Source organism: Lycium barbarum, chromosome 9, assembly GCF_019175385.1.
Source record: "Lycium barbarum isolate Lr01 chromosome 9, ASM1917538v2, whole genome shotgun sequence".
Lineage (NCBI taxonomy): Eukaryota > Viridiplantae > Streptophyta > Magnoliopsida > Solanales > Solanaceae > Lycium > Lycium barbarum.
In genome coordinates, this window is record NC_083345.1 from 112,227,277 (window position 1) to 112,250,451 (window position 23,175).

Consider the following 23,175-nt stretch of genomic DNA (forward strand, 5'->3'; position numbering starts at 1 on the left):
TTAGTACTGCCTATCTTTCTCATTCTTTCTATCCTTATCTCTCTCTAACTTTGCTATATATATTTTTTTTCATATATTCTGTATCAATTTGAAACGAAAATAACCAAAACCCTTTCTTTTCATGTATCTTTGGTGTGGTTTGTTTTCATTTCTTTCGATATACAGGAGATGCTCTTTAAGCTACTGGAGTACCTATGGTGGAAAATTGCATGGGAGGCTACAATAGCTCTGTGTTTGCCTATGGCCAGGTATGTTGCTCAGTTATACGGTTTAAGATCTCCAATATATGCTTTCAGCAGTACTGCCCAATTTTTATGTCAGTGTGTGAAAAAGACTCGAACTTTATACTAGTTTTGTATTTAGCTACTCTATGTCTCTCTTGCAGACTGGAAGTGGAAAAACACAACCATGCTTGGAAATACTGAAGGAGGCACCAGAAGACATAGTGTAAATTGTGGGACGACGCCTAGGGTATTAGAGTACTTGTTTTCAAGAATTCAAAAGGTACGGATATTGCATTAGTAATGAATGATTATTAAGCATTGGAGGCATTTGGTATATATTGTTAGTACATCAAACTTTTATATAAAACTTGACATTGTGGACCAGAACCGCAGATTACTTGATTTAAAACTACGCAGGTTTGTTTTGATGTAATATTGAGAGAAAACTTTGATCTTATCTGAATGGCTCAAATCAATTACCTATGTACTTTTCATATGAAAGAGATTTTAAATGTTATTGACTGCTTCCATGTCACGGTGTTGGGTATAAGAACAAATATAAGTCCAACTTCTAGCTGTTTGTTTCTTTGGTTTTTTTTCCTTTCTTTTGTGGTAATGAAGTCCCTATATATACGTTGGTTTGTGTAATATAAAGATGTGATTTAGATTACTTCCTGCCTTACAACTTCAATGTAAGATTTTGTTGATTGAAATAAAAGGGTGATCAAACTTTCACTTATAAGATTGAGCTTATTTTTCAATTTCATGTTTGATGATTTCTTTTATTTTGGTATTTCACATGTTATTTGTGCAGGTTTTAATAGGTCTACCATTGAAGCCATATCCAGAAAGAACAAAAAACTATCTGTACGACATAGTTGATGCTGCTAAAAGATTTCCAAAAGCATGAAATATTTAGTTCTCATTAGCTAATCAATAGATTATAGACAAACTTTGTAAATAGTTGATGTGAGTTGTATTTAAATTTATGAAATTGGCTACTCCCCTTATTAAGTGAACTCTCTTTTTTTTTTTTTTTTTGTGTGTGTGTGTGTGTGAACATTATGTTCACTATAAAAATCAAATTATAGCAGGTTGGTTTGTAATACACTAACTTTCATGTGAGTGCAGTTTTTTTAAATTTTTTCTGCTCTACGATCAGCAATGTCGGACATACGCCCGTGCTCAGCACTGGCACGGGCCATCTAGTACAAGAATAATGTGATCCACACACATTAAGCGGATGTCACTTCTAAAAATTTCTTTTAAGCGGATCAAATATTCAAGACCATCCTTGTGGGATCATTCTTGCAAATCATTCTCAGGGATGAAAACAAAATAAGATTGACAAAAACAAATATCCAAATGGTATTATAAGGAAGTAATAGTTCACCAACATAGGTACATAAGAGTCACTTAGAGTACAAGTAACATTTTCTGAACCTCCCCACCTCGGTTCCACTCACCCACCCAACTAATTAAAAGAAAAGGATATTAAGATATATACACTGACAATTTAAAGATTCTTTTTAGATTATCAGTGTACTAGAATCATTAATAGCAGCCAGTTACAAGGTTACTAATTAATTCATAGAGTTAAAGAAAAATCTCTAAGTTCTATGAATTTTCTAAGCATTGTGGTCCAGTTGTTGCAAGCTTGTTGACTAAAGCAAGTGCATTACTAGTGATATAACTAACATTTGTGACTCTGTTTAAGAGTAACTTAACCTGTTTTCTCCTTTTGTCTTCAAGTCCATCTAAGCAAGTGTCTTCATCAGTGAGAGCAGCACTTAGCCAAGTGGTCACATCTCCCATTTGGTCATTAAAAGTTTGGCTGCTAAGTTTTCTTAGCACCCCAAGTGAGTTGTGAAGATTGTCAAGTGCATCTTGCAAACATTCAACACAGTCTAAAATAGCAATTCTTCCTCTCCCTTTCGAGGAATTGTGTTTCCTCAATTTCAACAAGGATTGAGTGACACCCTTGGCTTGACTTATTGTCACCGAGACCCCGGCCCGGGCCCACTTGCTAGGGTTGTCCTTGGCCGTGCTCGAGAATGATGTTAGCGAGTGGATGCAGAGGTCCTGGTATCGAGTCACACTGCATGCATCGCGAACATAACTTTCTCCTCCCTTATTCGAAGACGTCGTAGAACAAATTAGTGTAGTTAGCCATGCTAGGACTAGCATAAATTTCCAAGTCATGGATAAAACTAGAGAGAACTAATTGAAGCAAATAGAAAATGATAAACCAATTCTTATAAAGAACTTCATGAAATCCCCCTTTTAAAGAAATGATACATGGGTAACTAGGATAATAAAGTTGGGTAGCTTTATTTAAGGAGTTTGTTAATGAAGCAACAAAGGGATGAATACATTAAATGAAAGCAATTGTCGTAGATAAGAGGGAATAGATCTTTGGAATAATGATGATCATGTTAAAAAGGCCAAAAGGAAGGTGAGGTTCACAGAGGAAAAGTTGTTTATGTCTATTTCTAACTACACTTTTTAAAAGTTGTTTAATTTCTAACCACACTTTCCTGGAAACTAAGGAAAGAAAAGGAAGTACAAGTAGGGGGAAAAAGATCAGATCAATTAAAAACTTCTTTTTTAACTGTTTGGCTACAGGAAAAATACTTTTCTTTTTTTACTTTCTTTTCCCTCTTAACCAACAGAAGGGAAAGTATACTTTCATTCTTTCCTCGTCCTTTCCTTTCCATTACTCTAGGTTCCAAACAAACTAGGGGGAGTTCTTGAAAAGGCATTCATCTTTAGAACATAAAGAAATAGAATAACAAGATAAGAAATTGTAGCAACTCTTCTGAGGGACCCCAAAAATAATGAAGCCGGATAGGTTAACAAATATAGTTAGCAGAAAGTAGAGCATCTTTGGGGTTTCATATAAACAATCCATTTCTACAGTTTCAAGCTCTATAGAAGAATTTACATATGCAATAAAAATTACATCCAATACTTGAAGAAAAAAATTGGGCATGAAATGATAAAAAGCATCAAGCTGAATGTGTGTGGATCACATTATTCTTATATAATCCATAAGAAGCAAGTGTCTTACAAGTTTACAGACAGTGTAATTTCTGTTGTCACATGCTTGCTGTCAATGTGACAAAAACTCGTAAAAATACAGAGAAAAATGAATCTTCTATCCAACAACTTTACCATCTAAACTAAACCAAAAAAATTATAATGGGCTGTGTCTAAAATTTGTAACCGGTAACTATTTCTGTAAGATTAGCTGAAGAACATGTATGACTCCCTATCTATCCATGTTGTGAACCAGAGCGACAAGTTCAATTTTTTCATTCTGAGTTGCTGAGGTTTCAGTCGTTTCTTTTGAATCCGACACTTCATCAGGAAGGATTGAGGAGTTAGGATCACTTCTGGGAACCAAAAATAGTAAAAAAAGTGGAGTAATTCTCAAAATGTTCCTTATCAAAATGGATAGCCAGAGATTATGAAACTTAGTCCTTGTAATTTTGAAGACATGAAGCAACAATCCACCTCCCCATCTTGATGTAAGAAGTCCAAAATTGTCAATGGACATGAGCAAGGCGAAAAAGGTGCCTTCAATGCCAGGAGGACAGAGCTTGGAACTTAGAACAAGAAGCGGCATCCACTTTAGTCATCCAACCATTTGAAATACACTTGCATCTATCACCATGAAGAAATAATCGGGTATACCAAATTTCAAATTTAAACGCAAAACCAGCACCAAATCTAGCATTCCTGACAGACCAAATAGTAACTGAGTCCAAAAGAGCAGGTCTCGAAAAGAATGGTCTTTCAATCCATATTGGTATAGTATAGCCCCCAATAGCGCCCCAATGGAAGCTACCGCTGATATATATCCGATACTCTCCTGCAGGAAAAAAATGTTTACAAAATTTCACATTTCCATTGTGAGTTCCTTAACCAATAACGCCCAAAAAGTAAGCATAGTTAATAGAATTATCTCGTGTAGGCTTCTTTCTTTCCACATAGGAGAAGTTACACGAAATAGGAAGAAGGAAAAGTGCAATCAATCAGTTCAATCAACTTTTGCTATCCCCTGTTGAAGTGTGACTAAATCTCATCTTAAAGCTTAAGCTGTTAGAGAGAGCACTCTTTTATTTACTTAACATCCCCAAAAGAGCACAAAGAACTAACTTTAATTTGATCATAGGTTTTCGGATGCAGTTACAATATTGATGAGAAGTCAAAACAAGATGCCAAATGAAAAAATAGGAGAGCCTACTGTATGTATAGCTGATAAGGTAAGCAACATTTGGCTCGGCATGTAAGCAGGTTAACTTCTTTGGTTTTGTCCTCATATCATTTGTCTGGTGTTGTTAGTTAGAGGATAGTAAGATATTTTTGAAATGCGTTATTAGTTTCCTTTGGCTAACGGTAAGTTAAAGGAATTTATTATTCTCAAATGTACTGGACTTGCACCTCTGAAAAATGTGGTCCTCCCTTTGAATCTGTTGCCCAGTAAAACATTCCTTCCTGGATATCTACACTCAGCGCAAAGGACAAGTACATATAAAGACATGGCCGCCAAACCTCCGGGCATTTCAAAGTATTCCACATAGCCTTGGCAGCATCAGTTAAGTTCTGGTTTACCTGAGGAAGGATTAAGATTTTAGAGACTGACCTATTCACAAAAAGTATCATCATTTGGCAGATATGGAAATCAAGGTGTAAGAGCAGATTTGAGAACTCTAGGATGTCATATAATGGCATAATCTTGATGATTAACCAGCAATTGAACTTAGTGACACACAATCAGTTTCCCAGAATACCACCTTTTATGAAATGGTACCACTTTTATGATCTTATAGACAAAGCAAAGCCCGATATATCGGTTACCCCTGTCAAATGGTTTCCCCCTAGAGATGGATGGTTGAAATTGAATACAGATGGATGTTCTAAAGGGAATCCAGGCCTCAGTGGTGGTGGTGGTGTTATCAGAAATCATCAAGGAAAGCTTATCAGTGCCTTCTCCTCTCCTTTGGGATACATGACTAATAATCTCTCAGAAGCTACAGCGTTACAAACTGGTTTGAAGTGGTGCATAGACAATGCTATCAGGAAAATCGAAGTGGAAAGTGATTCCCTTATGCTGATTAAATGGATTCAAAACTTTGCTTCTATGCCTTGGAATCTTCAGATGGTGGTGATGGATATCAGAACTAGTTTGGAAAGCTTTGAAGATTTCAAGATTCAACATTGTTTTCGTGAAGCAAATAAAGTAGCAGACACTCTTGCTAATACAGGACTCGAATGCAATCAAAATATGTAGTATACTGATTTCACACAGTTGCCGAGACAAGCTAAGGGGGAGTTCAACTTGGATAAACTCGGCCTCCCCTCTTTTCGGACTAAACAGATCAAAAACTCTTTTAGCATAGATAGACAACTACAAAGACTTTATCTTTTTGATGTCCCTTAGGGAAGTGTATAGTTTCTACTGGGGAGTTTGTGTATGAATTAACATCTCCCCCTTTCGCTGATATTTTGTGAACTTAAGTGCTAACCTACTACCATGGATAGGTTCGAGGCTGTTCCACCTTCCGTAGGAAAAGGAGTATGGGGAAACCTTAACTCCTTTCTTTTGTATGAAGTTTCAATAAATATATGCAGGTCCATGCTCAATGAGCACAGATGGACAGATTTAAAAAAAAAAAAAAAAAAAAAAAAAAAAGTAGTGAGATGAGATGTAAGTACCTGTTGATAAGCAAAGTTGTGTGTCTGAGATTCCTTGAGTAAAACTCCTACCAAAATGATAAGCCCGGCTGGTATGGACAATAAGCCATACACCCACTTTTTTCAAAGAAAATGATTCAGAAGTAATCTACTATATTTAGAGATGGGATTTTTTCATTTTTGGCCTGTCAACCAAAATTAACTACGGGCACTAGCCAAACTATACAAAACATATGCATTGCTTATGCCTATTATATGTATATTGATGTGTGTGTGTGTGTGTATACACACACACACACACATATATATATACATTTGCCAGCTATTAGTTTTCTGGGTGGTCCAAAAAAGTAATTATCCCATCACTAAACTTCCCATAATAAATATTTCAAGTTGTTTAAATTATGGATAGAAAGCTAACCATAGGGCCAAGTAAGTGAACTAATATACCACTTAAAGAAAATCCCACTAGTGCCCCAATTGAGGAACTCAAGGCACATAAGCTTTGCATATCAGCTGCGAGGGAAGGATGAGAACCGCTATTTTGCGCCACACATGCATCAACAGTCACGTCAGCAATAGCAACCGCGGCACTTCCTGCTGTCAAGGAGAGCAGTGCAAGCACAATATGCAAGTTCTTGTGCAACGATAAGAACAGCATGGAGACAACTCCAAGACAACCTGGAATCATTGAATATCATGCTTTGATAGAAGAACAGAAAAATTGCAAATATAGAAAAGAAACAATCAACAGAGAAGATATTAAGAGCCCGTTTGGATTGGCTTATAAGTTGCTTATAAGCTGTTTTCAGCTTTTTTGAGTGTTTGGCTGGCCAGCTTAAAGTCATTTTGTGCTTAAAATAAGCTCAAAAAAATAATTGAGCCCATTTGACTTAGCTTATCTAAAGCAGCTTATAAGCTGAAAACAGCTTATAAGCCAAAAAAAATAAGTTAGACTACCCCAACTTATTTTTTTTAGCTTATAAGCTGTTTGCAGCTTATAGGCATAAGCCCATCCAAACAGGCTCTAAGTTAACTTTTTCATTGAGTTAACTTTTGTCTGCACGTCGATTGACTAACCAAGTTATGCTAAGGTTGTCCAGAAAAACTGGCACGCCACACTTGAAATTCCATAATATTCAACCAATATTCACTTGGGGTGCAGGCACGTGGAAAAAGCACCATCAAGTGCAGAGGACAATTTTATCAATTTTTTGCATAAAATTCAGGAAGGGGAACTAATTCCTCGATTAAGTCGTTAGATACTTAAAGAATATGAGAAGCATCTACTCAAAGTGCAGAGAACCTAAACCAGAACCATAGCCTAAGAGTTTTCCATCAAAACACCAAGGGCCGTTCATACCACCTGCACTAACTACAACTTAGAAGGCTGAGGAAGATTCCAATGAGCCAGTACTATCCGGATAACCTAAAAGTCATTTTGCTCGGATTCTTCAAAAGTACCGCATAGTACATTTTTTGAGGATCCGACACTGGTGGGGTAACATTTTTGGAGTCTAAGCAACATAGGCTAAAAGTCCGCATGAATTTATATTCATGCATTCAGGATCCTTATTTAAATAGCATAAAACAAATTGAGGACACAAGTCTTATACATTCTGAAGAATAAACTAAAGATAAAACGAAGCTTCAGAATGTGTGGAAGCATTATCTATCAGCTTGTCTGTACTTACACACTACGACAATATTACAAAGATTATTAATCATACTACCATTTATAATTAATTAACCTGTTGAATTTACTACGCCTCAATCCCGAGCTCAGTTGTCCAATTTATGTTAAACAAATTAACTGTTGCTATAACTCCCCTGACTATGGAATTTCTTAGTCCTGACTCCTGATTATATACATATATTTGGTTCATACTAAATTATACGCATACATTATTATTACACTTCCCACTTGTGGGATTACACTGGGAATGTGGTTGTTGTTGTTGTATTATTATTATTACACTCCCATCCATATGCTCCAACTTCACCATAAATATATTTCTCCTTGGGTGATGAAATCAGCCTTTCCCTTGGACTGGAATATTAAATCTGCAATGAACTTCACATATCGGACTAGATGGAAGGCTTTCTTGACTGCCAAAGGAATATATTCTCCCTTGTAACGCATGATTACCCATAGTTGCCGAAGTTCCATTGTCCTTTTGTTCCTTCAATCTTTTGATCGCCTTAGGGAATAGAAACTGATCGACCACTATATGCAACTATTGGAACTGATATTACTCCCTCAGTTTTAAATTACATTTTTAAACTGTAGCAGCGTTATAGAATATAAAATGGTTCACATGATGAGTGATTCATGCTTCACCAAATGGAAGTCACAGCATAAACTGATGGAAGCACTGGCACTCATACAAAAGAATGATGGGCCTGTGAATTGGTTCTAGAAAAACTTGCCTTTCACCCTGAAGAACCAACTTCAAGGCTTATGTTAGAAAAGATAGAGAAAGAAAAGAGAAAAAAAGACAAGAACTGAAGAAAGTGATGATGAGCAAAAGAGTACAATAAAAATGACACACCAACTTGTCTTGGACAAAGCTGATTATTTGCATGTTCTTTCCTAAGGGGAAAAAACAAAAACCAATATTTCCTTTTAGCATGATAATGCCACCATTTGTTCCTACTTCTCCAAAAAACTCCACCCCACCGAGTTTTACGACAAAACCAATCATTAAATCTTGTCAAACTTCTCAAATTTGATCTCCAACCGCAGGCCTCCTATCAAATCCAACCAACATAGCATACAACTTGGTTTTATTCAAGTTGCATTATGTTTATGTTTTCGGGCTAGCTTGTGCACATCTCAACTATTACACAGGCTAGCTGCTACCTCGCACTAGCACAACTTCAAGGTAACTCTACCCACTAAAACTTAGGCAGAATTGCAGACGGAAAGGTGTATTTTGTCTTTATGGGGATTCAAAACCTAGTTTCCAAGGTTTTCACAAACTTCATTGACCGCGAGGGCACATCCTTGGGTGTTTCTCTTCCAAACAATAACACACAACAAAGCAAATATAGAAAGGTGCTCTATAGCTTTAAGATATACTGATAAGTACTCTCTTTAGATGAAGAGATATTTATGTGCCAGTAGCATATTCTATGAGTTTCTTTCGTCTAATGACAGCTGAGGCTAAGAGCAGAGAAGTTTAGCTATAGTTCTCGAAAACATGTCACATCTGGATCTTATCCCTTGTACCAAGGTTCTCAGTTACTCGTGCGCCTAAGTCCTCTAAAAGTTTTCTTTCTTTATTGATAAGTTCACTTATAACATGAGGATTTTCCAGTTTTAGTAAGTAGTACTACAATATTATATGGACAGATACCAACAAGCTATCAGCCTAGAAACAACATTAACTACAGTTAAACTAACAGATAATCAAGAAACTTCTAAATCAGCAAGGAAACTAAATAGCAAAATGCATTGCAAGTTATACCCGCAAACAAGAAATAAGGTCTGCGACGATACCCCAAAATGGGAACAGCATCAGTGAGAAGACCCCACAGAGGCTTGACAATCCAAGGGATAGAAGTTATTCCTGAATAAACCTGAGATTCAGAAGGCTGAACTTTTTGAATATCCTTCATATAGTACTCTGTGCTTATGAGGGAAAAAGCTCCACCAAGTCCTTGGCTTATACCATATACAATTACCACACCAAACACAAAACTCCAATGCAATTCCTTAGCAAGCATTCTAAACCAGTTAAATGAAGCACAAACAAAACTACAGCTCCCATTATTATGCTCACTTTCTTGCACTTCCTCCTCCTCACTATGAATAATTTGAAGTTTGGCTTCTTCCCCCATTACTCGCCAAAATCTGCAAAATGGGATCCCAAAATAACAACAAAACCAAGTTCAAGATTGGGTTTTTTTCAAGATTCTAGTACAAAAAATGTCTTGGAAAAGTCAACTTCCAAGCAAATGGGGATCACAATATGTAAAACCCAAGTTCAAGATTGGGTTTTTTCAAGATTCTAGTACAAAAATGTCTTGGAAAAGTCAATTTCCAAGAAAATGGGAATCTCTTGGACTTGTTTTTCCCATGGGGTTTTAAGAGAGTTCTTCCTAACTTAACTTTGACTACTTATGTTTCACTCAAATGGCAGTGAAGTAAACTTTATCTGAAAAAAGATTCAAACTTTATCTGATCTGAAAGTTTTGTTCTTTGCTAAATGCCAAGGTTGCCCAAGACCATAAATTATTCTTTCAAAAAAAGAAAAGACTCAAACTTTATCTGATCTGAAAGCTTTGTACTTTATCTGATCTGAAAGCTTTGTTCTTTGCTAAATGCCAAAAATGTCTCCAAGACCATTAATTATTCTTTCAACTTGCATATTGCTAGTACTAAATTACTCTCTCGTTTTGAGAAGGGTGAAAAAAAGGCAGATTCAAGAATGGTTATTGGTTACAAGTGATAGTTTCAAGGTAGCTAAGTTTTAAACAAATCTTTGTTCACACTTCACATCAAACTGCTGTATATATATATTATTATTGGCTGTCACAAAAACTAGTACTCCTAGCATTTCAAACAAGGCTACGGCTACCAGCATTTTTTTTTTCCAGCTGGTTTGTCTTTTTCAATGTCCACGAGTAACTTTATAATCTCCTTAAGAATTGTGATTTGTAAGTACTTCCTTCGTCTCACGTGATATTCTTTTCTTTTTTTAGTCATTTTCAAAGAATGAAATCTTCTATATTTAGTAATAATTTAATTTTAAATTTATTTTTTTACGCGTAATGAAATAACTTCTAGTCACATAAATTTCTATAATTTATTTTAGGAGGTATAGTCTGGAAGACCCCTGTACTTAATACTTTTTGACATTCCGGTGTTTGTACTTTCATGTTTGTCAACTGAACCCCTCTTCCCATCAAAACTGAGCATTTTAAACACTTCTCATCCTATGTGGCATTTGAGTCAGTTGTGCGTGTGATACACTCACTTTAGGTGAGTGAGGCCTTGCAAAAAGGCATTAACAGTCATTTTTTGGTATTTAAAAGCCTCCTTCTTCTCCAATCATTTAAACCACCATTGTTGAACCGATTTTGAGCTCTATCCCATAATTTGACCTCCAAATTTCTTCCCCATTTATTTATTTTCTTTTCTGCATATGTTCTTCTTGTCCAGTGTTGTTTACAAGATGTTTTTTTTTTTGTTTAAGTCGATTTTCTTTTTCAAGAAATCATGAAGGTACGTTTTTACTATTGTGGACTTGTTGCTGATCTGAAGATGTCCAAGACACCAATCAATCCTGGAAGAAGGTTTTGGGCTGCCAAAGATATGCAAGTGGTAATGGATGTGGCTATTTTAGATGGGTCGATCCGGCTGATCCAATATGCGAAGAACAATACTACAACACATTAATGAACTCTACAAGTCTTGGTGGGGGAAGGCATGGAAGGTCGACCTGGTGCATAGCTGCCACAGTTGTGGTTATTGTTCTTTGGCTCTTTATCTTTTGTATGTAAGATAAGTAGTTCTAGTTAGTTTGTTTAGGCTTGTTATTTTCAGTTGGAAGGTAATATTAGTAGTATCTAAGATTAGTAGTCTGCTAAGAACATGTGCCTAGTCTTGTCATGGAATGGAATTTTTTGTTGTTCAGGAATGTTATGAAAATGACAATGTCTAGTTTGAAACATAAACCTTGAAATTAAGCATTACAACTGTCTTAAGCATTATAACTGTCTTAAGCATTACAATTGTCGGGCAAAATTAATTAACAAAATAGTTGGCTCTTAAAATTACCAAGTCTAGCATCTACTTTCAAACACTATTAATTGTTGTCTGGTGTGGTTTGAGTGTTTGTTGTAGGTTGAGTGCTTGTAGAAGAGTGTGCTCTTTTGACACTTTGTTCTTGTAGCTACCTTTGAGTAAGTGCAACTCCACCATTCCACCTCAGTCCATGTGGTTTGTAACCAAGATCAATGTTAGTGGGTACTGAACTAATTAATCCATCACTATGACCACTCTATCAGTTGTTCCAGTCTGAAATAAAAAGGATTGAGTTAGAGATGTTCAAAAGTTTCAAAAGAATGATGTCTTTAAATTGAAATACTTACCCTCTCAATCACACTAACACCTTCTCCAAATAGCACACCATAACGAGCTGCCCTTGGCCTCTTAGACCTAGTTTGTGGTGGCTTCTTATAACCAGGATTTGTCCCACCACTTCTAACTGAATAAGTCTTTTTCTTTGGACCTGCAGTACTAGTTGACTGTTGAGTGCTTGATTGAGTTTTTTGAGTATTCGCACCAGCATTTGTTGGAGTACTTGTTGTGGCACCACTTGCACTTGCACTTGCACCAGTTGTTGCACCACCTCTTCCACCACCTCTTGCATCACTTATTGCACCATCTCTTCCACCTGCACTTACACTACCACCATCAGTTGCAGTTGCTGCAGTAGGACCAGCAGTTGCTGCTGTATTGGTTGCACCAACAGGACCAACAGTTGTTGTTGCATTGGTTGCACCAGCAGCAGCAGTTGAAGAAGAAGCACCACTACTTTTCTGCATTCACAATATTAAGTATTCCAATTTAAATGACAAAATCATAAAGGCATACAATAGAATAACACTTACAGCAATTGGACATCCTTCCTTGTTATGCCTCATAGTGTTGCATACTGAACATGTCATTTTCCTGCCCTTCCTTGTAGCTTTTCCAAATTTTTTCTTTGGTTCATCAGCATCCTTATTCCTCTTTTTCTTTGGCCTACCTGGCATTGAATAATTTCAGATGGCTCAATGGGTGGTCTTGTGCTCTTTGGCCACATCTTCATGTTTGTCATACCAGTGCTCAACAAATGCCTCAACCTCCAAGCTCTTGTATTAAATTGCAGTAATGGCATGTGAACAAGGAATTCCTTTCAATTTCCATGACCTATAACTACACACCTTGTTCCTCAGATTAACAACATGTTTATATGGTGGATCTTTAACCTCAAATCCAATATCACCATTAAAATTCAACTCACAATTTGCTGCATATTCAACATTCTCTTTAAGAGTTTCTATTGCCATAGGTGATACTTTACCTATCCATTTTTCAGCAAATTCTCTTATTTGATTCATCCTCTCGATAACTTTGATTCTGATTTTTTCCAGCATAGTTATTGATGTACCGCGGATTTGTGGCACATTCGACACCCTTTTACTATGAATCTTGGTTGTTTTTAAGTAAGTCTATGGCATTTTAATGTGTTTTTGTTGTGTTTTAGGAATACGATGGCCCAAAAGCAAAAAAAAAAAAAGGAAAGAATGCCTAGAAATGAAGATTCGACGGTCTGTCGATTGATCGACGGACCGTCCTTTGAAGCGTCGATAAATTCAATTTTCCAGTGATGGCCTTCGCTGAAGAGGACAAAGGACGGAGGCATCGATGAAGCGTCGAACTGATCGACGTTTCGTCATTTGTATCGTCGAACAGATTTGTCAACAAGAAGAGAGAAAGACGGAAGACTCGACGGAGTGTCGAACTGGTCGACGGCACCGTCGAATGGACCATACCACTGAAGAAACAAAAGACGAAGGCATCGATGGACTGTCTAACTGATCGACGTTCCGTTGATCTTGCTGCCAGGGGCAGTTTTGTCAATCGTTGGTGTGCTTTTTTGGAGCCTATTTAAAGAACATTTTAGGTTTTTTTACACATCTGATTTTTCTCCAACATTTAACAGTTTTTCCATTGATGCGTGAGCATTGAATACACCACTTTTGGAGTTTAGTGAAGACAAAAATATTCCAATTCCACCATCTTTATTACACTTTGTAAGCTTTATGTCTCTATTATTGCTTACTACTTTTGTGACCAATATGTGTGAGTAGTTTCTTTAATCAAAGTTGTGAACCCAAATGATGGGTGTTATGTAATGAGTGTCTAACATTGCATATATATATATATATATATATATATATATATATATATATATATATATATATATATATATATATAATGGGTTGTGATGTGTTTTATTATTTATCATATTCATTGTTAGTTAGTGGTTGCAAACACTTGTTTATGCACAGACCCTAGTTTTGTTTGGAAAGATGAACTAGGGTTTGAGTTGAAATAATATAACAAGGACTCAGGGCGCTAACCCTCGTTTAATGAACTCACTTAGGAATAAGATGAGTTCTACTTGGCATATTTAATCGGTTTTACTTGCAACTTTTCTATATTTGGGAAAATCATGAAAAAAAATACTTTCTAGCTATTGAAAAATATTAGGAAGTGTATTAGAGTTTGAGTGCATACAAAACCACGACCCATTAGAAATATATCATATTGATACCCATAGCATAACATCTAATCACAGCGGGGACACAACTTTAGTTCTTTTAATCCAAACAAATTCCAAATACTTCAAAATAGCGAATACAAACCAAAACCCTTTTTCTACACTAGTCGGAATAGAACTAAAGTGTTTAGAGATTAGTAAAATATATGATTAGTATTTATTTCACACTTTATTCCCTGTGGGATTCGACCCCAACCTAGTTGGTTTATTATATTTGACACCGACTGCCTTATGCCATAATTTAGGTGTAATTTGAGCGTATCAAATTTTGGCGCCGTTGCCGGAAAATACGGTTTTGAAATTTACTAATTGTTAATTACTTTTCTTTAAACCTTTTTCTATTCCATCACTTTGTTTGTTGTCTCCTTGTTATTAGGCAACAGATGGTTGGCAGAGCCAACCGAAACAATCGAAGAAATCAAAATCAAGCGGGGCTCCATATAAACCCTCCTGCACCTGTACAGGTAGCGGGATGAGAATGTATTTGCGGATTTTATGAATGATGCGGAGTATACGGCTGTGGTAGTTCCTCCTCGAGTTGGAAATGCAAACTTCAAAGTGAAGAGTCATCTCTACCATTTATTGAAACTTGAGGGGTACTTCAAAAATTCTTCGGAGAATTGCCCACTTCGCCATCTCAGGAATTTCTTGCATGTGTGTACTCAACAAACAAATGGCGTTGTTCATTCTGATGCTCTTCGATTGAGGCTTTTCAAATATTCACTTATTGGAGAAGCTCGTGAATGGTATGAGAAGCTTCCAAGCAACTCAATCCACACATAGGCCAAATTATCCAATATTTTCTTGAAGAAGTGGTTTCCGCCGAGCAAAAAGGCAGAACTCCGAGCCAAAATCTTTGAGTTCAAGCAATTACCGGGTGAACAACTGCACAGTGCTTGGGATCGGTTCAAGTACTATCTAACCCAATCTCCCAATCAGGGTTTCACGGAGAATGTGCTTATGGAGAATTTTTACAAGGGGTTAGACACTATGAATCTAATTGCGGTTAATACGGCCGCGGGTGGTTGTTTCATGGATCGGACTTTTGCAAATATTACTACTTTGCTTGATCGGCTCACCGCTCATCACCAAGCTTGGCACTCCAATGATAGTGAAGATTTGTCCTATGGTAGTCCTTCTATTGCCGCGGTGTCCAAAGAGAATCATGAGCAAGATCATGCTTTTGCTCAATTGCAAACCTCCATGAATTTGCTATCAAAGAGGCTTGCGGAGAAAGAAGCTAAGAGTATGAATGTTGTTGAAGAAAAGCCATCTCATGCTCCCGGAATGTATCAAGTCTTGGAGGAGACCTATCTAGAGGGGCAACAACAATGTGAGGATGCTAATTATATCGATAACTCTCAAGGGGGTTATTAAAAGCAATGGAGACCCCAACAACAAAGCAATCAATATGACCTAAATGAATATGGTGGTTCAGATAGGAAGGATTACAACAACAACAATTATGGTAATCGGAATTATAATACCTATGTTCCACTAAAAGGTCGTTCTTCCAACTCTCAAAATTGGCGAGAGGGTCCTTCCAATGATCAAGGGACCACTCGAATGGAATGTATGCTTGAGAAGATCTTGGAAAACCAAAACAAGAGTAACAAGAAGATGGAAAATTTGACCGAAGTGGTAAGCTCTCACACCGCTTTGATACAAAAACTCGAGCCACAAATGCGAGATCTTTCTCGTGAGTAACATCCTCCACAAAAAGGAGGACTTCCCAGTGACACAATTCCGAACCCAAAGGGTAGTGGAGGTGATCAAATTGCCTCATGCAAAGCTATTTCTACTAGAAGTAGGAAGATCCTTAATGTTGTGGATGAGAGGGTGGTTGAACCTATTATTGTGGAGCCGGTTGTTGATGAGGTTATTGAAGAAGAAATTGAGGCACCAATTGAAGTGCCTAGTCTTATTGAGAAGGAGAAGTTGGCATACCCTATTGTTGTTGAGGATGATGAGGTGCCAAGTATTGAAAAGATACCGAGGGTAGCACTCAAAAGAGCAAGGTCACGGGGGAAATTAGACCTTTGACTCAAACATATAAATCTCCTCCCCCGTTTCCACAATTATTGATAAATAGAATGGAGGATGCCAAGTGCCAACGCTTCTATGACCAATTGAAAGGGTTGTCAATGAATATCCCATTTCTTGATGCATTCCAAGAAATGTCGGGATTTGCTAAATACTTGAAGGACTTGTTGACGAAGAAAAGACCAATCAAGCATGATACGGTGGGAGTCACCCAACGTGTGAGCTCTATTATTTCGTCCACAAAGGTTGAGAAGAAGGGAGATCCCGGGGCTTTCACTATTCCTTGCACCATCGGTCACCATGATTTTGCTCGTGCCCTGTGTGATAATGGGGCTAGTATTAACTTGATGCCACTAGCCATATATAAACAATCCGGTTTGGGGACACCTAGATCAATGAGCATGCATCTCCAAATGGCCAATAGAACCATCAAGAAACCGGTAAGGGTTGTTGATGATGTCATTGTTAGAGTTGGAGAATTCTTATGACTGGTGAATTTTATCATCCTTGATTGTGTGGTTGACAAAGAAGACCCAATTATCTTGGGAAGGCTATTTTTTGCCATCGGGAGAGCTTTAATGGACTCGAAAAATAATGAAATAAAATTTCGGGTAAATGATGAAGAGGTAACCTTCCAAGCTAGCAAGGGGTTAAATTTCCAAGTGCTTATGAGAGCATTTTTGGTCATTGATTCTTTCTATGTGGTAGACGAAGCGGTAGAGCATAAATTAGAGAAGGAACACTTTGAAAAACATTTTCGGCTATTTTGGTGAATTTTGAGGCAGATGAAATGGAGAGGTGTGTTGAAACGGTAAATTCTCTTTGAGGTTTGTATTCTTATGAGCCAAAGAAATTATCTCTTGATCTTGACAAAAGAACCACTCGTCCGGCTAAGTTATCGATTATTGAGCCACCAAAACTTGAGATCAAGCTACTTCCATCTCATTTGAAGTATGCTTTTCTTGGCCCGGATAATACTCTACCGGTTATTCTCTCATCTTTGTTAAATGAGGAACAAACTCAAAGGGTGTTTGAAGTATTGCAGGCTTATCGAAGATCTATTGGGTGGACTATTGCGGATATTAGGGGGATTCCCTTTGGTATTTGTGAACATAGAATCGAGCTTGAAGAAGATAGTTCACCGAGTGTAAAGCATCAAAGAAGGCTAAACCCACCTATGAAAGAAGTGGTCAAGAAGGAGATAATCAAATGGTTGGATGCGGTGTTGTATACCCAATTGCAAATAGTCCATGGGTGAGTCTGGTACAATGTGTGCCAAAGAAGGGGGGCATCACCGTTGTCCCTAATTCCAAGAATGAGTTGATTCCTACAAGGACGGTCACTGGATGACGAGTGTGCATGGACTATCGAAAGCTCAACACCGCAACTTGTAAAGACCACTTCCCTATGCCTTTTATTGATCAAATGCTTGATCGACTAGTCGGAAGATCTTATTATTGCTTTTTGGATGGCTATTTAGGGTACAACCAAATTAACATTTCCTTAGAAGACCAAGAGAAAACCACTTTCACTTGTCCTTATAGCACCTTTGATTTTAGCCGAATGCCTTTTGTCTTATGCAATGCCCCGGCTACATTCCAACTGTGTATGATGTCTATTTTCTTGGATATGGTAGAAGATTTCTTGGAAGTCTTCATGGATGACTTTTCGGTTGTTAGTGACTCTTTTGACGAATGTCTTGCCAATCTTGGTAAGGTATTAAAGCGGTGTGAAGAAACCAACCTTGTACTTAATTGGGAGAAATGTCATTTCATTGTAAAGGAAGGGATTGTCCTTGGCCATAAGATTTCCGATAAGGTTATTGAGGTAGACCAAGCAAAGATTGACATTATTTCCAACCTTCCTCCACCTATCTCCGTCAAAGGAGTTCGTAGCTTCTTGGGACATGCCGGCTTCTATCGGCGATTTGCCAAAGATTTCTCAAAAATCGCCAATCCAATGTGTAAGCTTCTTGAAAAGGAGGCTAAGTTTGTGTTTGATGAAAAGTTCCTTAAGGCATTTAATGAATTGAAGGGAATGCTCACTTCTACCCCAATTATTGTCTCCCCGGATTGGTCATTTCCATTTGAGCTCATGTGTGATGCGAGCGGATTTGCTATTAGTGCGGTGCTTGGGAAAAGGCACAGTAAAATCATGCATCCTATTTATTATGCTAGAAAAACCCTCAATGGTGCTCAAATGAATTATATCGTCACCAAGCAAGAACTTCTAGCCATTGTATATGCTTTTGAGAAGTTTCGGGCCTATCTTTTGGGATCCAAAGTGGTTGTTCACACGGATCATGCGGCATTGAGCTATTTGATGACAAAGAAAGATGCAAAGCCGCGATTGATTCGTTGGGTTTTATTGTTGCAAGAGTTTGACTTTAAAGCCAAACATTGAAAAGGTTGTGAAAATCAAGTTGCGGATTATCTATCTAGGCTTGAGGAAGCCAGAAGACCGAGTGCAGATCTTGAATTAAATGATGCTTTTCCTGATGAAAGACTTTTGGCCGTGTCTTGTGAAGGTGCTCCTTGGTATGCGGATGATAAGACAAAAATACATATATAAATTAAGTTGTTATTTAATTTTAAATATTAATATTTCTATATTTTATTTGCAGGAGACACCATAATTTTAATAAATAAATCAAAATAGCAAAATCAAGAAGAAGAATGAGAAAAAGAAGAATGAGAAAAGAAGAAGAAGAAGAAGAAGAGGGGAACGGAAAGGTGCAGCAAAATGGAAAGTAAATTGTGCAAGTTTTCCTTTGTGGGACCCACAAGAAGAAAAGAAAAGCAAAATCTCATCTATAGTACCTACAAGTCTCCATTTTGGAAATGTACCGTGCTCACTAATTGAAGAAGCAAGTTGCATAAACCAATCAATTTGATTGGCTGAAGAAGTTGAAAATCACTGCTATAAATAGAAGACGAATTGAGAGCATTTGAGAGAGGAGAGGGAGGACTGCAAAATATATTGTTCCTTTCTTCAGTTCTTCTACTATTTCTTCAATTGTTTGATGTTAGGAAATTATTCTAGGTCCTACTTTTAATTAAATAGCGGAATTATTCTTCTTGAATATTTCTTCTATTTTCTTATTAATGGATAAGAATATTTCCATTAGCTGTATTAACTCCCAATATGGAATAACTTTATTTTCTGTTGGGAGAATGACAGATCTTGATATTTCTATATAATAGTAGATAATATTATTCCTCAATTTCACATGTTTGAGCGGAAGTTTTCTATTTAACTTTGATATGCTTTACAGTTAGATGTTATTTTATTTGCTAACGTTTATCTAATTTATACTACCAATTAATTTGTTACTAATTCTGTAATCGAGATAGGCGGAAGAAGTAACATAGTTAATGTCGTATTGATAGATGTTAATATTTATTTAGTGACATCTATCTCTTTTATGTTATAATTAATTTTACACTTATTTGTAATCGAGAGAGGCGGATAGTGTATTGATTAGTTATAGCAAGTACGGTAACCGAAAGGGACTTACTATAAAGAGCATGTTTCAGTTCAAGCATATATTTCTGGTGCTTTAATATTACTATTTTGATAATTAATTCATATAACTGAGAGGAGTGCGATTAATTCTTCAACTTAAGTAATTATATATATAAATGTAATCGTGAGAGGCATTTATACATTTATGAGAAATAGAAATTGAAGATTAAAGAATTTACTTTATAATAGAAATATTAAGTGAAGTCAGGATCCTAACACCTTTTAGTACGTTTGTGATAAATTAAAATATTTCTCCATTGCTTTAATTACATATTTTTAGTTAATTAATTCACTAATCAACTCTCTTCTGATATTCTCAAATAGTAATTAAAATAAGAAACGTCTGTAGAATAGATAAACCAATCTCTGTGGGTTCAACATCTTTCTATACTATAATTTGACAGAGTACGAGTAAAAATATATATACGCCAGACACTCGTCAAATTTTTAGCGCCGTTGCCGGGGATTGTCAAAGTCTACTACAGATAAACTGTTTTACTACTAATTTGAGAACCATTATTTTTGTTATTTATTAATTTTTACTTCACAAAAAAAACAACTTCAGGAAGTGCATGACCCTTTCCTCTTCAAGGGAACTAGTTAAATACGATCCTGAAATTGAAAAATCCTTAAAATTATTACGAAAAGGACAATCTCAAATTCCTTCACTGAAAGACATGGAGAACAATGAAAACAACCCACCTCCACCACATCAAGTGGATGAACAATTTGATGAGGTGGCACCACGGCATAATAGGATACTTAGAGATTATGCAAGGCCAGATCACTTTGAAGGAGAGTCAAGCGTAAGGAGACCACCAATAGCGGCAAATAACTTTGAAATCCGCACATACTTGATTCAGACCATCCAAAATTCATGCCAATTTACGGGTGATGTAAGTGAAGATCCACATTCCCACCTAATTGATTTTCTTGAATTAGCTGAAACTTGCAGGTACAATGGAGTCACAACAGACGCTATCAGGTTGCGACTTTTTCCCTTTTCACTAAAAGGAGAAGCCAAGACATGGTTGCGAGGCTTACCAAGAGGCTCTATTACTACATGGGACCAAATGACCCAAAAGTTCCTTAACAAGTATTTTTCACTTGCCAAAACAATTAAAATGAAACAAGAAATCAATAATTTTATGCAGACAGATACTGAATCTATATACCAGGCATGGGAAAGATTAAACTCAATGTTAAGAAAATGCCCACATCATGGTATCCAAGATTCTGATATTTTATATATTTTTTATCATGGTCTTAAACCCTCTGCTAGAAATGTAATTGATGCAGCATCAGGAGGATCTATAATGGGCAAAACCACTGCAGAAGCCACACAATTACTGAATGAAATTTCAGAAAATGCTATTCAATGGCCTTCAGACAGAATGATTATCAAGAAAGCAGCAGGAGTGAATCAAGTTGAAGCTTTAAATTCATTGACACAACAAATTGCAACTCTCACACAAAAAGTCGAGGCTATTCAGGTAAATGCGCACTCACCATCTAAACTTGAGAATTGTGATGTATGTGGAGGTAATCACCCCAATCACGAATGCCAAGCTTCAACTCAAAATGAGGAACAGGTAAGTGCTATTGGTTACAGAAACAATTACTCATTTGGTAGTCCTATGGCACAAAAACATCCAGGATTCCAATGGAGTAATCCTAATGGTGCTGAAAATTCCCAACGATTTTTAATCAAAAGCAGCAAGTACAGGCACCACCTGGTTTTCAAAATCAAAACAGAGGGCAGCAAAGTTTTCAACAGTATGAACAACAGCCCCAAAGAACGCATCAGCCAGGCCTTGAAGACCTTATATACAAATACATTAAGACTGCTGATGAAAAAATGGAAAGCCAAAATTCAGCCATCAAAAATTTGGAAATTCAGGTAAGCCAATTAGCAACCCTCATGTCAGGACAAATTCAAGGTACTCTACCGAGCAATACCGAGAAGAATCCAAGGGAGCACCTCAAAGCCATTGCCCTACGGTCAGGTAAAGCTCTTGATGATCCATATGCGGATCGACAAGGAACTCCACGAGAGGTAGAACAGGTAAATGAAAGCGAGAATAAGAATGAACCTAAGCTTCCAAGTGAACAAAAAGAAAAAGGTGGAAGAAAATGAATTCATTAGAAATCCTCATTCTGAACCTCTCCCCTTTCCCCAAAAGATGAAACTAGAAAAACTTGACAAACAGTTCTCAAAGTTTCTGGAAATTTTAAAAAAGCTTTACATTAATATACCTTTCACAGATGCTTTGACACAAATGCCTTCTTATGCTAAATTTCTGAAAGATATTTTGTCAAGTAAAAGAAAATTGGAAGAACTTTCTGTCGTTAAGCTTACAGAAAAATGTAGTGCTATACTTCAAAATAAGCTTCCACAAAAACTTGGTGATCCAGGAAGTTTTACAATTCCTTGCACTCTAGGAGGTGCTCATTTTGAAAAAGCATTATGTGATTCAGGCGCATCAATAAATCTAATGCCTTTTTCAATTTTTAGGAAATTAGAACTTGGTGAAATAAAAGACACTGGTGTGTCTCTTCAACTGGCGGATCAAAGTACTAAAAAATCAAAAGGAATAATTGAAAATGTTCTTGTAAGAGTCGACAAATTTATATTCCCAGCAGATTTTATAGTACTTGAAATGGAAGAAATTACTGAGGTGCCATTAATTTTAGGTAGACCATTTCTCGCTACAGGTAGAGCAATTATTGATGTCCATCAAGGACAATTGATACTATGAGTTGATGAGGAAAGAGTAATTTTTGACATGCAGAAAATAATGAAATTTCCCGAGGATGAGTTATCATCTTCTTGTTTTCAAATTGACCTGCTAAATGATCTTGCAGATGAATACAAAGATGATTAGTTGATTACTGATTTATTGGAAAGATGTTTGTCCAAATCAGGTTCGACAAGTGATGATGACCCCATAATAAAAGAAGAAGCTAAAACACTTGAAAAAGATTTCGAAAATGAGGAAGTCCCACCAGAAGTTCAACCAAAAATTGAACTCAAAACTCTTCCTTCTCATTTGAAATATGTTTTTCTTGAATCTGAATTTTTTCCAGTAATCGTCTCATCTTCTTTAACTACAGAACAAGAAAGCAGATTAATTGGGCTTTAGGGTGGACTATAGCTGACATCAAGGGAATCAATCTAGCTATTTGCATGCATAGAATTCTCATGGAGGATAATTACAAGCCAATAGTCCAACCCCAAAGGAGACTGAACCCAGCAATGCAAGAAGTTGTCAAGAAAGAAGTGGTGAAACTTCTAGCAGCAGGTATCATTTACCCAATATCTGACAGCCCTTGGGTAAGTCCTG

The 23,175-nt window shown here is 36.8% G+C and overlaps 4 protein-coding genes, 2 non-coding genes and 1 pseudogene across 6 annotated transcripts; 2 read left to right on the plus strand and 5 right to left on the minus strand.

The window, feature by feature from the left end:
* Window positions 1–1,568: 1,568 nt before the first annotated feature.
* Window positions 1,569–2,641, minus strand: LOC132609438 (pectinesterase inhibitor 6-like). The gene has a single exon (XM_060323413.1). It carries the CDS (start codon window positions 2,424–2,426, stop codon window positions 1,842–1,844), a length of 585 nt encoding a protein of 194 aa, XP_060179396.1. The 5' UTR covers window positions 2,427–2,641; the 3' UTR covers window positions 1,569–1,841.
* A 579-nt stretch (window positions 2,642–3,220) lies between these two features.
* Window positions 3,221–10,455, minus strand: LOC132609437 (probable folate-biopterin transporter 2; annotated as a pseudogene).
* Window positions 10,456–11,910: 1,455 nt separating this feature from the next.
* Window positions 11,911–12,689, minus strand: LOC132612179 (uncharacterized). The gene is made up of 3 exons (XM_060326501.1): window positions 12,546–12,689; window positions 12,024–12,473; window positions 11,911–11,949 (listed from the first exon to the last, which is right to left on the minus strand). Exons 1-3 carry the CDS (start codon window positions 12,687–12,689, stop codon window positions 11,911–11,913), a joined length of 633 nt encoding a protein of 210 aa, XP_060182484.1.
* A 2,411-nt stretch (window positions 12,690–15,100) lies between these two features.
* On the minus strand, window positions 15,101–15,207 carry LOC132612476 (small nucleolar RNA R71). The gene has a single exon (XR_009571834.1). It is a non-coding gene; the product is annotated as a small nucleolar RNA R71 (small nucleolar RNA).
* Window positions 15,208–20,508: 5,301 nt separating this feature from the next.
* LOC132612180 (uncharacterized) lies at window positions 20,509–21,968 on the plus strand. The gene is made up of 2 exons (XM_060326502.1): window positions 20,509–21,423; window positions 21,549–21,968. Exons 1-2 carry the CDS (start codon window positions 20,509–20,511, stop codon window positions 21,966–21,968), a joined length of 1,335 nt encoding a protein of 444 aa, XP_060182485.1.
* On the minus strand, window positions 20,953–21,059 carry LOC132612451 (small nucleolar RNA R71). The gene has a single exon (XR_009571810.1). It is a non-coding gene; the product is annotated as a small nucleolar RNA R71 (small nucleolar RNA).
* Window positions 21,969–22,014: 46 nt separating the features above from the next.
* On the plus strand, window positions 22,015–22,974 carry LOC132612181 (uncharacterized). The gene is made up of 2 exons (XM_060326503.1): window positions 22,015–22,546; window positions 22,757–22,974. Exons 1-2 carry the CDS (start codon window positions 22,015–22,017, stop codon window positions 22,972–22,974), a joined length of 750 nt encoding a protein of 249 aa, XP_060182486.1.
* Window positions 22,975–23,175: the final 201 nt, after the last annotated feature.

What these genes read in the sequence shown, in the direction of transcription:
- LOC132609438 (XM_060323413.1), bottom strand. Translation starts at nt 2,426, where the DNA reads ATGACTTGGAAATTTATGCTAGTCCTAGCATGGCTAACTACACTAATT.
- LOC132612181 (XM_060326503.1), top strand. Translation starts at nt 22,015, where the DNA reads ATGAAACTAGAAAAACTTGACAAACAGTTCTCAAAGTTTCTGGAAATT. An exon ending in TAGACCATTTCTCGCTACAG is followed by an intron (nt 22,547 to 22,756) that starts GTAGAGCAATTA and finishes TGTCCAAATCAG; the next exon opens with GTTCGACAAGTGATGATGAC.
- LOC132612179 (XM_060326501.1), bottom strand. Translation starts at nt 12,689, where the DNA reads ATGCCAGGTAGGCCAAAGAAAAAGAGGAATAAGGATGCTGATGAACCA. An exon ending in AGGAAGGATGTCCAATTGCT is followed by an intron (nt 12,474 to 12,545) that starts GTAAGTGTTATT and finishes TTGTGAATGCAG; the next exon opens with AAAAGTAGTGGTGCTTCTTC. An exon ending in GTGTTAGTGTGATTGAGAGG is followed by an intron (nt 11,950 to 12,023) that starts GTAAGTATTTCA and finishes TTTTTATTTCAG; the next exon opens with ACTGGAACAACTGATAGAGT.
- LOC132612180 (XM_060326502.1), top strand. Translation starts at nt 20,509, where the DNA reads ATGGAGAACAATGAAAACAACCCACCTCCACCACATCAAGTGGATGAA. An exon ending in CAACTCAAAATGAGGAACAG is followed by an intron (nt 21,424 to 21,548) that starts GTAAGTGCTATT and finishes AATCAAAAGCAG; the next exon opens with CAAGTACAGGCACCACCTGG.